The following is a 15248-nucleotide window of genomic DNA, read 5'->3' on the forward strand; positions in this document are numbered from 1 at the left end:
TGCCCCTCCTCCCGTCTCGCTGCACACACACACAGGGAGGAGGGGCAGACAGCGGCTCCGCACACACAACGAGACGACATTAACTGACATTTTGGTCAACGAATAAAAACGAGACGAAAATGTTTGGCAGGGACGAAATCCAATCAGAACTGATTTAGGTCTGTGAAAGGTAGTGACCAGTTAGGAAGAGATCCAATCACTGCTACTTTAGCGAAGGTGGAGCGCCGCGCGCTCAGTTACAAACCCGGGAATTAACCTGTCGATACGGAGCTCGACTGGAAGTTAACTCGACAGTGTTCATCAGGGAGAGAGGGAGAGAGGGCCGATATATTTCTCTTTTGACGTCGCGAAAAACAAGATAATGTGTAAACCATGTGGAGCGACTCCATCTCCGGTAAAAACACCACTAATCTTTCAGCTTCTGCAGACCAGAGTCACACAGATCTCCATGCAGAGATCAGCGTTTTAATACTGATGTTATTTCATGAGCTGATGGGGTGTTTAACTCGGCAGTGCACTAAAACACAGAACTGATACAGAACTCACTCATTAAGATCAGATCATCTGTTTAGTCTCACAGTGGGAAAGATATAGCTAGTGATAAATCAGCAGCAGGTCAGAAAGGAACTCAATAATATATCCAAAATAAAACAATAAAATAAGTGAATCTCTGAACCCAAAAGTCTGTGTAAAGTTCCTTACAGCACTTTCTCATAAGTTTCTCACTTTAACTCATGAAGTCTCTCTGTACATCCTGAGAGCATCTCTACAGGACAGTGTGTGAATGTGTGTTTTTGATCTCATTTATAGACTGTAGCTCCAGTAGGTGTGCTGGGTTAGTGCTGGAGATAAAACTAGATCCTTTAAAAGCTGTTTTTGCATCTACAGCTCTGTTCAAACTATAATTTAACTATTCAGTTGTTTTATGACCTGATTTCTAGAGCAAAATTTTAAATGTAAAATATATATAGTCACACACCTATAATAATAATAATATACATTAAATCATATATAAATATATTTCACATTCAAACATTAACAATATTACTCAAGTGGTTATTAAACGTTTCATTTCGTATAAGTGTATAGTTAGTAATTCAAGGGAACTGATGAAAAAGCATTTACATTCACACCCTTTACATTTTAGTCGACTAAATTTACTGTAATTTTAGTCGACTATATTCTTATGACATTAAGTCGACTAAAACTAAAAACATTTCAGATGACTAAATTGTGACTAAAACTAAATGCTATTTTCGTCACAAGACTATAACTAAGACTAAATCAAAATTTGTTGTCAAAATTAACACTGGTGGCAAACCTGCAAGTAGATAGCTTACAGTTGTTGTTACATTGTTTGGTTTTAAATGGTTTTATCATCAATTTATAGAAGTGTTTTATAAAATTGTTTGATGAAATGGTTTCATAAGTATTTTTATAGAGTGATTGAAAAGGCTGTTTTATTTGTTTATCTATTTGTTACATTCATTCAGGCTTAAAAAAATGACAATATTTAAAGTAATCCAAAGTAATCAGATTACGTTACTCACTTGAAGTAATGTAACTGATTACGTTACAAATTACATTTTGAGTGATGTAATCAGTAATCTGTAAGGGATTACATTTTAAAAGTAACCTTCCCAACACTGATGATTCATTATGTGTTCCTTCATAGTCTGGATCACATCACTATTAATTTACTATGTAGGGACAATAAAAACTGATCTGCTCCTCTTTATGCTGTCTGAATGCAGCAGTGTGTATTACAGCGTTCTCTGGACTCCTAATCTGCCTTTTCTGGAATACGTTGCGTAACGTAATCTCTGGTAACTCTGATAAACTAATCCTGTATAACAGAGGAAATTCTTGCTCTTCTATCCTTTCATGGGGTGGTCCTGATTAGTGCCAGTTCCATCATTATCACGTTTTTGATGGTCGTTGCAGTGACTGCTTCTCATAACCTGGATTCGAACATTACTCAAATATTCACTATTCACTGTACACCTGTAACTCTACCTCTTCACTACTTTACTTTAACTGATGCTCTCAAACACTTTATTAAGAGACAAGAAGTTCAAGTAATTAACTCTTGATGAGTTCAGCACAGCTGTTAACTGAAAGAACTGAATTACAGGAGACTCTACCTCATAAAACTGACTGAGAACAAATCCAGCAGAGATGTGTTTTTCTTTGTAGTTTGGATGACTTTAGTATTAATCTACAATACAAAATATGCAGCTCTGGAAAAAAATAAGAGATCACTTCTTTGGTTTCTGAATCAGTTTCTCTGATTTTGCTATTTATAGGTTTATGTTTGAGTAAAATGAACATTGTTGTTTTATTCTATAAACTACAGACAACATTTCTCCCAAATTCCAAATAAAAATATTCTCATTTAGAGCATTTATTTACAGAAAATGAGAAATGACTGAAATAAAAAAAAAGATGCAGAGCTTTCAGACCTCAAATAATGCAAAGAAAACAAGTTCATATTCATAAAGTTTTAAGAGTTCAGAAATCAGTATTTGGTGGAATAATCCTGGTTTTTAATCACAGTTTTTTCATGCATCTTGGCACCATGTTCCCCTCCTCCACCAGTCTTACACACTGCTTTTGGATAACTTCAAAGCAGTTCAGTTTGGTGGTTTGATGGTTTGTGATCATCCATCTTCCTCTTGATTATATTCCAGAGGTTTTCAGTTTGGTGAAATCAAATAAAATTATCATCATTATTAAGTGGTCTCTTATTTTTTTCCAGAGCTATATATGAGAAGTATATGTTTTGAGTACAGGTATAAATGGTTATGGTTATATATACAGATGTGTATAGTTGCATATAGATTAAGCTGTAGATGGATATGGATGTATCATATCTATACTGATACGGCGTGATACGTGATTAAAAGTATAGAATTAAACACATCTGGATTTAAAGTGTAATATCAGAGTATCAGAGTATCTGTATTGTTTGATCTTTATTTATTATCTGTAGTAACTGTTGTCTTGTCCTGTAGTGATCTTCAGTGTTATGTGTGTGTTTTGACCCGTCTGTAGCAGAACGTTTTATAAGTGCTGATATAAATCTCTATCTGTCAAGAGACATTCCAGCTCTTTCCTTACGCATCAGCCTCTGAAGTGTGTGTGTGTGTGTGTGTGTGTGTGTGTGTGTGTGTGTGTGAGTATAGTGTGTGTGTCCCATTTTCCCGTCCAATTTTTCGTTCTATTTTCCCATTCCCGTTCTGTTTGGACCTAAATGAGACTGTAATGTTGTGATGCTAACGTGCTAATGTTGCTATTAACTAATACAGATCAGTGAGGATACATTAGCCACAGGATTTATAAGCTTATCTGTTTAAAGGCTCATATCCTCCTAAAATTAGCTCTGTAAAAAAAATAAGATTCCACTTAAAAATGACGAGTTTCTTTGATTTTACCAAATTAAAAACCTCTGGAATATAATCAAGAGGAAGATGGATGATCACAAACCATCAAACCACCAAACTGAACTGCTTGAATTTTTGCACCAGGAGTAAAGCAGCATAAAGTTATCCAAAAGCAGTGTGTAAGACTGGTGGAGGAAAACATGATGCCAAGATGCATAAAAACTGTGATTAAAAACCAACCAGGGTTATTCCACCAAATATTGATTATTTCTGAACTCTTAAATAATCTTTATGAATATGAACTTGTTTTCTTTGCATTATTTGAGGTCTGAAAGCTCTGCATCTTTTTTGTTATTTCAGACGTTTCTCATTTTCTGCAAATAAATGCTCTAAATGAAAATATTTATATTTGGAATTTGGGAGAAATGTTGTCTGTAGTTTATAGAATAAAACAACAATGTTCATTTTACTCAAACATAAACCTATAAATAGCAAAATCAGAGAAACTGATCATTTTAAATTGGTCTCTTGATTTTGTTTCGGAGCTGTATGTTCTGTGTAGACTGTAAATGCATTGTATTTGTGATATATTTGTGATCTATGTATTTAAACACATATATATCCCTGGTAAGTGAAAAGTGGTATATTATATAAATATATAAACTGAGTAAGATTGAGTTTCGGCAGCGTGGGCTCGTGAAGAGCTGCAGGATTGTGGTCGGCGGTCAGTTTGGTGGCTGTTTCTGAACTTTAACTCTTTTCTTCTCTTCTTTTCTCTCCTCTTTTCCTCCCTCGCTCTCCTCCCTCCCCCTGCCTCCTGTACCGATGTGGCAAGTGTGCCCCCTTTCTCTTTTCTTTCTTTTCCTCCTCCTCCCCTCTTCCTGCTCTCAACCATTAAGAACCACTGCACTGCTCCTCCCCCAAAAGCCCCCCAGAATACATTTACAACATCAGCTAGAGCAGTAAACATCTACCTAACATCAGCTAGAGCAGTTAACATCAGCTAGAGCAGTAAACATCTACCTAACATCAGCTAGAGCAGTAAACATCTACCTAACATCAGCTAGAGCAGTTAACATCAGCTAGAGCAGTAAACATCTACCTAACATCAGCTAGAGCAGTAAACATCTACCTAACATCAGCTAGAGCAGTTAACATCTACCTAACATCAGCTAGAGCAGTTAACATCTACCTAACATCAGCTAGAGCAGTAAACATCTACCTAACATCAGCTAGAGCAGTAAACATCTACCTAACATCAGCTAGAGCAGTAAACATCTACCTAACATCAGCTAGAGCAGTTAACATCTACCTAACATCAGCTAGAGCAGTTAACATCAGCTAGAGCAGTAAACATCTACCTAACATCAGCTAGAGCAGTAAACATCTACCAAACATCAGCTAGAGCAGTTAACATCTACCTAACATCAGCTAGAGCAGTTAACACCTACCTAACATCAGCTAGAGCAGTTAACATCAGCTAGAGCAGTAAACATCTACCAAACATCAGATAGCGCAGTAAACATCTACCTAACATCAGCTGGAGCAGTAAACATCTACCTAACATCAGCTAGAGCAGTAAACATCTACCTAACATCAGCTAGAGCAGTAAACATCTACCTAACATCAGCTAGAGCAGTAAACATCTACCTAACATCAGCTAGAGCAGTTAACATCTACCTAACATCAGCTAGAGCAGTAAACATCTACCTAACATCAGCTAGAGCAGTAAACATCTACCTAACATCAGCTAGAGCAGTTAACATCAGCTAGAGCAGTAAACATCTACCAAACATCAGATAGCGCAGTAAACATCTACCTTACATCAGCTAGAGCAGTTAACATCTACCTAACATCAGCTAGAGCAGTTAACATCTACCTAACATCAGCTAGAGCAGTAAACATCTACCTAACATCAGCTAGAGCAGTAAACATCTACCTAACATCAGCTAGAGCAGTTAACATCAGCTAGAGCAGTAAACATCTACCAAACATCAGATAGCGCAGTAAACATCTACCTAACATCAGCTAGAGCAGTTAACATCTACCTAACATCAGCTAGAGCAGTAAACATCTACCTAACATCAGCTAGAGCAGTTAACATCTACCAAACATCAGCTAGAGCAGTTAACATCTACCTAACATCAGCTAGAGCAGTTAACATCTACCTAACATCAGCTAGAGCAATTAACATCTACCAAACATCAGCTAGAGCAGTTAACATCTACCAAACATCAGCTAGAGCAGTTAACATCTACCAAACATCGGCTAGAGCAGTTAACATCTACCAAACATCGGCTAGAGCAGTTAACATCTGCCAAACATCGGCTATAGCAGTTAACATCTACCAAACATCAGATAGAGCAGTAAAAAAATCTACCTAACATCAGATAGCGCAGTTAAAATCTCCCTTACATCAGATAGAGCAGAAAAAAATCTACCTAACATGAGAAAGAGCTGTTAACATCTACTAACATCAGCTAGAGCAGTAAACATCTAACTAACATCAGATAGAGTAGTTAACATCAGCTAGAGCGGTTAACATCTGCCCAACATCAGCTAGAATAGTAATTACATCAGCTAGAGTAGTTAACATCTAGATAACATCAGCTAGAGCAGTTAACATCTACCTTACATCAGCTAGAGTAGTAATTACATGAGCTAGAGTAGTTAACATCAGCTAGAACAGTAATTACATCAGCTAGAGTAGTTAACATCTACCTAACATCAGCTAGAGGTGTTAACATCTACCTAACATCAGCTAGAGCAGTAATTACATCAGCTAGAGTAGTTAACATCTACCTAACATCAGCTAGAGGTGTTAACATCTACCTAACATCAGCTAGAGCGGTTAACATCTACCAATATCAGCTAGAACAGTAATTACATCAGCTAGAGTAGTTAACATCTACCTAACATCAGCTAGAGTAGTAATTACATCAGCTAGAGTAGTTAACATCTACCTAACATCAGCTAGAGTAGTTAACATCTACCTAACATCAGCTAGAGTAGTAATTACACGAGATTGAGTAGTAATTTCATGAGCTAGAGTAATACTTCGATCATCTAGAGTAGTAAACATCTACCAAACATCATCTAGATTAGGCATCATTAAGAGTAGTTAGCATCTAGCCAATATTTCTAACATGAGCTAGAGTAGTTAGCATTTAGCTTAAGTAGCTCTAATTAAGATATCAGCTAGTAGTATTTGTGATTACTTTTAGTAGTATAGTTAACATCTATCTAACATTAGCAATAGTAGCTAACACCTTGCCCAAATACAATACATACCCATACAACTCCCTAGCAGTTAGCTTGATGCTAATTATCTCAGCATAAATAACAGCTGTTAGCTACGTTAGCTCTGCAGTCTAGGCTCCGGTGTGAAGCTGAGGGAGATGCTGTAGAGATGCTGAACTCGTCTCTGAGCTGACGGGTTTATTGAGGGTAGATTTATGGTAGGTGTTGGAGGAGCAGCAGATGCAGTAATTGCACTGCTCTGGTCTCACCCTCCATCTGTAGTCTGTCCCTGAACCCCCCATTATACGCACCTCCAGAGGTCAGATAAACAGCTCAGCGAAGGAGTGGCGATCAATAACGATAAAAAACGAGAGATAGAGAGATAGATAGATGATAGAGAGATAGAGGAGGTGCAGGTGTGGTCCTCTCAGCCGGGGTTTGCAACCTTGATGTCATATATAGACGCCTGTATCTATATATGGTGGAGCTCCGAAACGTAGAGGGCGGGGCTTCAGAAGCGTGTGGAGCAGCATCACTCACTGCTAACCATTTATTTCCCCTCAGAATCCCCACCATACTTTACTAAACGCTTACCCGAGTCCCGGCTGGAGCAGAGCCTTACAGTCCGGAATCCTTCAACTGAACCAGACTCCGCCCACAAATCACCTTTCATATCAATTAACAGAGCTTACGACAGTCAATCAATCAATAATAAATCAATTAATCAACCTTTATTCAACATTTACAATGTTGCCAAGCATCCAAATTGACGCCTAAAAAGCAAAGAATTGATAAAATATAAAATAAAGAAAAAGATAATATAGTAAAAGTAAAATAGTAAAAGTACATTAATAATAGTAAAAGTAAAATTAATATTTTTTTTCTTTTTTAACATTGTTAAATAATGTCTCAGCTATGACGTTAGCTACTAAATCTTTATGCTTGAGAATGTTGCATGGCTTAAAATTGGGCTCATGTTACAATGTTAGCATTCAACGTAGTATATCATGTTTAATTCTGGTTTTAGTATTCAGATGTTAGTATTTAGTATATTTATGTGACATAGGTGATATAGGTGTAAAATATACTTTTGGTAAGTAAGAGCTTAAAACAGTCAAATCAGTTAAAATGCAGTATTAATTATATTTGTAACATTATAGAAACATTATCATTCTGTATATTTAAGCGTATAATGTTAATATTCAAAATAGCACACTCTGTTTGTAGCTGCGTTGTTTGGCTTGTAAGCGCTGCATCATTGCCTGTATGTGGCGGAGTAATACCTACATGGAGCGCTTCGGTTACAGTGCATTACCGGCTGATAACGTTACTCATAGAACGCCTCTCAGCCAATCACATTGCAGGATCGAAAATAACTGTGGTATAATAGTACACTAGAGCTGTAAGCATTATATGAATATTAATATAGTATTGGTAGTAGTATTATATTATATTATGATATTAAATTAGAGCTTTTAATGTTGTATAAATGTTAGCATTCTGTATACTAGCTCCTAAAACTGTATTTGAATGTTAGTAGTAGTTGCTAATCAGCATATTTACGGCCTTTAAAGTGTAAATAAAAAAATGAAAGTGAACATTTGCTATGTTTAAGCTTTAAACATTACTTAAATGTTAGTATTCTTGTAGTGATACATATATTTATCCAACAGTATATTTCGTCGCTGTCCAATGAAAAACACTTATCTCCAAAACAACAACTTTACAGGAGAGAGAAAAAACCTTGTAAACTTTCTATAGAAGTCAATGTAAAAAGAGTTTATTTCAGGTCATTTTGAAGAGTTTCTATTGGTCCGTTCATCAAGAAATTTTGGCACCGTGTAACGGACAGTTTGTCTGTTCAAATTATGCAGTAAACTAAAAATCGACAAAAAATGGATATAAGTGGTTTTCATTGGACAGCGACAATATAAGCACATTTGTGGGTGGAGTTTTAAAGAGTGGCTTGCTGAACGCTACACCAAATTATACAGATATTTAGTTGAATGTCATGCAAAAAAACTAAATGTTTTTGGGTCCAGACTGTAAGGATAGAGGTAAGTGACGGCTCCTGCTCAGCCCGGCTCCTGGTAAAGTTCCCTGCCAATCAAACCTCCAGTAATTCGGACCAGATTAAAGCCTGATCAGCTGATATTATGAGAGGAAATAAAGTACGCTACACTAATGCTCTGCCTGAGAAGAGCTAACGAAAAGCCAGCATGCACTTTTCTGAGCAGCGGCAGCAGCAGCTGCAGCATCTGAATAACGCTAACGACCTGCGGCCGGCTGCACCCAGAGTAATGCCTGCACGCTCCAGAGATACTACAGAGTACAGTAGCAGTAATGAATGGACAGCAGCAGAGCTGCTATAAAGGCTTATAAAGAATCGTTTAAGAGTTGTAGATATATAAGGTTATAGTGTCTCGTAACTGACTGTACGCGTGCGCTCTGTCCCGTAGCTCTGCTCAGCGACGGCGCCTGCGTGGAGGTGGACTCGGATACGGAGGCCGTGGTTCACGGCGGGTTTAAACTGGGCTGCATCTCCTGTAAGATGAGGGGGGAGGTGGAGGCCTCGGCTACGGTGGACTGGTGGTTCATGGCTAAAGGAGAGGAGGACTTCACCCACGTGAGTTCAAACAACATCTGCAAAATTACAAATAATCACTGTAAAAAGCTACAAAAATAAATATACTTTATAACTGTTCTTCTGTTTATTATCCTTTTACAACCTAAACCTGTTACTCCACATTACAGTTACTATTACTGTTATTAGAAAACATTCAGCAAATATGAAGAATTATATACATATATGACAAACTGATCAGTTATCACCTAATATTTAGAATAATATAACCGCTAACCGATGATAATCGCTAGCCAATGCTAACCCCTAGATGATGCTAATCACTAGTGGTTAATAAGTTGGGAAATTCCTGTGATTGCGAGTCACACACATTAAGATCCACATCTTCTGAAACATAAGGACATAAGACCTATTCTCAAGATTATTTTTTAGAATTGCAAAACTATGTGGCCGTGCTTGCACCGTAAATTGCCGCTTGCGGCTATATTTATTATTATTATTACTATATATTGCCATATTAATTTTGTTGTATCTGTAGATTTACATTTTTTCCACACTTTTTTTAATCAGTAGCGTTGGGTCCTGTGTTTTTTGTAATTATATGTTTATTAAATTTTACAAACAAACATTACTATGGATCTATGGAGGGCAAAAACTGCCAAACTTAAAAATAAATAAATAAAAACTTCTGTAAATCACTCAATAAAAGTAACATGGTGATTAAAATGGCAAAGAATAATTATAGTTAATATTAAAATAAATACATATGCATAAAAATAAATATCTTAATAACTTGTTGTTTATGGGTTTCTTTATTAACATTGTTTAATTTTTATTTTGATTAATTTGTTTATATATTTACATTACTATTCAATTTTATATTTATTTATTTCTGCATTTCTTTATTTCCCAACTTATTTATTTCACGATTTATTTATTTATGCATTTATGTTTTAAGCTATACTGACTTAGACTGACTAAGAAATAAAGAAAAAGAAACGTCCCCTGCAGCCTCTCCAGAGAGGGGGTGCTTTTCCTGGCGGGGGTGCTGTATTCGGCACGTTTTCTAAATAAAAGTTTATTTTAAAACAATTTCTGATTTTTCTGCAGTATAATTTTTGGGGGGACAAATCCACCAATTTCTGATATTGGTTGGGACATATCCCACTCCCTCCTGGTTCCTACGCCAATGGAGCTGGGAATGACTATACATCGATGTTAACGTTCAATCAAACTTCAAACTTCAAACTTCAATTAGACAGTTAGCTAAAATGCAAGACCAGCCTACTATTTGTATGAATGAATAGGGAGCAACCACAGTACTCAAAATACTGGAAACCAAACGTTAGATTACAGTTCCAGACACATATTTTACATCACTGATAAAATCTAATAAAAACCTCAAACAGTTTGTTGCATCTGAATCCGTATTGCACAAAAGAAAACACGATTTTTCGGCTTTTTCTGGCTGCTGCGCTTACGCAGATCTCCACATCGAGGAAAGTCTTCTCCTTTAGCATGTTGACCCTCCTTTACCTTTGGCACAACCAGCAAGCTGATTGGCCCTTTTTGTTGAAAGGCGGGGCTTTAATTTGTACCTAAACAGATGCCTTGATTAGAGTTACGGGAACTATGAGAACTAACCATTCATACTGCAGTTGTGTAAGTCAGTGGCTGGTTTTCTCCATTAATAACGTCTTTAATACCATATTATGGTGTATATGCAGGAGCTCCTGAAGCTCTGAAGTCTGCGTTAAAGAGAGCAGGGTAAGGAGGTGGAGCCTGAGCTGATCTTCTGCAGAGAAACGAGTGCAGTGAATTTAAAGAGAGAGAGAGAGAGAAGCTGGCCGTCATGAATTTTTCATGGAAGTCGTTTTTCCTGAATGTCAGCTGTGGTCTCCTCAGTCCAGACTCCACTGCACCTCTAAAAGCAATAAGAATAAAGCTTTTTTTCAGACCTATAATCAGTAATACATATTGGCTAAATCAGCCAATTAAACAATCGAAGAGGAAAAAGAATTCAGCACCCCCGCCAGAAAAAGCACCCCCTCTCGGGAGCGCATAGCACCCACGTCTTCTCGGGTTTAACTTTTTTTAGAAAGTGGAAATACCCAAGATGCTGTTCTAAGCTACGCTGACTCCTTAGAAATAATGAAAAAGAAACATGTCCCCTGCAGCCTTTCCTGCGAGGGGGTGCTTTTCCTGGCAGGGGTGCTGCTGGATTCAGCACCATAGTAGTGTCAAAATCTGCAACCCCACCATGAAAAGCACCCTCTCTCAGCAGCGCGAACACACCGTCCTCTTGATAAAAGCTCTTTAACTTTACTTAGAAATACGTTCTGAGAGGGGGTGCTTTTCCTGGCAGGAGTGCTGAATTTGGCACGACACCGTAACTTTGCGTAGTTGGTGTGTAGAAGTGCAAAACATCTAGAAAAGTGATTTGACACGGCAAATGAATCCGACCTCAATGATATATTGACTCAATGACTCGCCAAACTGATAACATACGGAGAGTACACCTTCTGGCGTTTGTGTGGTGCAGTGGATAACACCACCTGCTAGTGAGCTACCACATAGTGAAGGGGTCTGCGGTTCAATTCCCAGTCTGGGTGACTAGGCTGCGATAAGAGTCCTTGGGCAAGATAATGATGATAAGATGTAGTAAAGTTGATTAATTACCTTAGTCGCTAAACTGCAGTGTGAAACCGAAACTAAACGTATTGAATACAGAACAGAATACAATGTAACACATACACATTAAGTTTAGTCAGGACTCTGGTCTGCACTTATCTTGCTCAGAAGTGTTCAGAGCTGTTCCTGGATCAGTTCCAGCCAGACGTTGTTTTACCGTTAGCCACATCAGCGGTTTTAATGTGTGAGTGCAGCTTTTAAAGCTCTCAGCAGTTCAGATCAGCTGAGGAGTGCAGCATTAGCACAGCTCACTCACATTAGCTTTAATAGCGCATCAGCATCTTCACTCACCACTATGTGATGCAGCGTTTAAACACTTTTACTGTATCAGCATTTCACACTTCACCATTAGCTTCCTGAAGAGCTTTCTGCAGGGGGTTTAAAAATATCAGATATCCTTTATTACACTGTTTCCTAATTTATTTCAGAATATATCAGGATATACAGCTCTGTAAAAACTGATTTATGTTTGAGTAAAATGAACATTGTTGTTTTATTCTATAAACTACAGACAACATTTCTCCCAAATTCCAAATAAAAATATTCTCATCTCATTTAGAGCATTTATTTACAGAAAATGAGAAATGGCTGAAATAACAAAAAAGATGCAGAGCTTTCAGACCTTAAATAATGCAAAGAAAACAAGTTCATATTCATAAAGTTTTAAGAGTTCAGAAAATATTTGGTGGAATAATCCTGGTTTTTAATCACAGTTTTTTCTGCATCTTGGCATCATGTTCTCCTCCAGCAGTCTTACACACTGCTTTTGGATAACTTTATGCCTTTACTCCTGGTGGAGTGCCAGTCCAGGCGTAAACTCCTCTGTTTCAGCTAAATGGCTAGTCAAACCCAGCTAGGTAACCAATCGAAATCTCAGTTTCGGCTAGGTGAGTCAAACTCCGCTAGGAAAAAACAAACAAAATCTTCATTTTAGATTGGGGGTGGGTCAAACTCAGCCAGTGAACCAATCAAAATCATATTTTTAGCTAAAGGGGCCGTCAAACTTAACTTGGGAATCCAATCAAAATCTCCATTTTAGATTGGGGGATGGTCAAACCCAGCCAGGAAACCAATTAAAATATCAGTTTTGGATAGGTGGATCAAACTCTGCTAGGAAAAAACAATGAAAAATCTCTATTTTAGATTTGGGAAACCAATCATAATCTCTATTTTAGATTGGGGGATGGTCAATCTCAGCCAAGGAACCAATCAAAATCTCAGTTTTATCTGGGGGTGTGTCAAACTCCACTTGGGAATACCAATCAAAATCACAGTTTCGGCTAGGTGAGTCAAACTCTGCTAGGAGTATGGACAATCTTGGCCAAGAAACCAATCATAATCTCTATTTAAGATTAAGTTATGGTCAAACTCAGCCAGGGAACCAATCAAAATTTCCATTTTAGATTGGGGGTGGGTTAAACCCAGCCAGAGAACCGATTAGAACGTCTGTTCTGTGTTTCAGATCTACAGTTATGCGGACATGGTCGGCACGGTAACGGACGAGCGCTTCGTAGACCGTCTGGACTGGAATGGCAGTAAGAAGACAGTGGACCTGCAGGACGGATCCATCTACATCCTGAACGTCACCTTCAACGACACCGGAACCTACCGGTGCTACTTCGACCGCATGCTGAACTTCGAGCACTACGAGTACCGAACCAACACCACCAAGTTCATCACCATCAACGTCGTGGCCAAGGGTGAGTGAAGCAATTAAGAATTGGGTTAGGGTTAGGTTTAGGGTTGATTCAAAGTTGAGATTGGGTTTAAGGTTGGAGTTGGATGTAAGGTAATGGTTCTATACATCATCATTTACATTCAACTCACAGTTAAGTTAAGCATTTAATAGACATTCAGTTAAATGTTAGCTGTATTTGGTAGCCATCCAAATAAAGTTTTACCAACATTTTAAAGGGAATTATCCGCTGCAGGTATAACCAACCTCTCCAACTAGTGCTGAGCGATTTTCACGATTAATTTGATTAATTCGAATTACATGCCATTTTTCCAAATTGAGTAATCATAAAATTTAATCTTAAATATCCGAAACGCTACTCATTTCTGAAGTGTTTATCCGTCTTACCCTAGTTACCTGTGCCTCAGTCAGAGTTCCAGCTCTGTTCCAGCACTTTCCACACAAACACCTGGTGGAGTAAAGCATATATTTATCAAGAAATAAATTCTACCCTTATAAAAACTGCAGCATCATCGCTCTCCGGTGAGGATCTGTGATTAATTGTGGAAAACAATAATAAAAATCTCTCCTTCAAAGTTTCTTCTGTGACTCGTTTAGTGTGTTATTTTCCAATTTTCAGTCACAAACCCGCGTTCTGAAGTATATAATCCAGTGTCCATCAATTTCTGAATCAGTTTTTGAGTTTGTCCGCGCCGTGTGGACAATCGGTCTAGCTAAAATTGGAGAGAAAAATGATACAAAAAAAGAAACTGACAAGATGTATAAAAAACAAACATACATAGCGTAGACATGGGTCTAGATTCTAGAATTCCAGAGGTGGAAAGTAATGAATTACATTTACTCACGTTACTGTAATTGAGTAGATTTTGTGAGTAATTTGTCATTTTTAAAGTAGTTTTTACTTTTACTCAAGTTCATTTTGACACAAGTAATTTACTTCACTACTTTGGAAAACTCCCCGTTACTGAGTAAAAATTAAATTCTGGGGAAAAAACAATTGTCTGAATTAAAAAATATAAATTATTGCCGCGGCTGCGCCGGTGCACGGATTGCTTTCAAAACCTCCACATCAAACCTAAATAAAGCAGTTAAAGAATAGCAATGGCGAGTTAAAAAAATAATAATGAACTGTAAAACTATAACTTTTTAACAGTAAAGAAAAAAATGGATCATAGAAATCTATGTTTTATGGTTTGGTCTGAACAAATACTGCCTGAAAGATCCAAATTATTATGTGGAACAATAGTTCATTAAAAAATTAAATTATTTATGATTTGTTGTACTTTTTTACATTAAATCATTGAAAGTAACTATGTAACTTTTAGTCAAAGTACATTTTAAATTGAGTACTTTTTTTACTTTTACTCGAGTAGATTTTTAGCTGGGTAAATTTACCTTTTCTTGAGTAGAATTTTAGCAAAGTAAAGGTACTTTTTTCACCTCTGTAGAATTCTGACCCATATTTAGTTCAGCATTTAAGCTAAGCTAATTTAATCAATATATGTTTAATTCAAATATTATATTTTAAACCATATAAACATGATGCTGTAGTGCAGTCAGTTATAAATGAGACATAACAAACTTATCACCTTTAAAATTTAGATAAAACAACATAGATACAATATAAATCCTAAATAACTGTGTAAAAATAGTG

General features: G+C 37.1%; 1 protein-coding gene across 2 annotated transcripts in view; it reads left to right on the top strand.

The window, feature by feature from the left end:
* Positions 1–15248, top strand: part of LOC103029052 (sodium channel, voltage-gated, type I, beta a) — a 41512-nt gene that overhangs the window by 18323 nt on the left and 7941 nt on the right. For both annotated transcript variants that reach the window (XM_022663694.2, XM_022663696.2), the window contains exons 2-3: positions 9083–9249; positions 13361–13598. In XM_022663694.2, the coding sequence (XP_022519415.1) occupies positions 9083–9249; positions 13361–13598 (405 nt within the window). The remainder of the gene's footprint in view (positions 1–9082; positions 9250–13360; positions 13599–15248) is intronic.

The sequence above is a fragment of the Astyanax mexicanus genome, chromosome 1 (assembly GCF_023375975.1).
Source record: "Astyanax mexicanus isolate ESR-SI-001 chromosome 1, AstMex3_surface, whole genome shotgun sequence".
NCBI lineage: Eukaryota > Metazoa > Chordata > Actinopteri > Characiformes > Acestrorhamphidae > Astyanax > Astyanax mexicanus.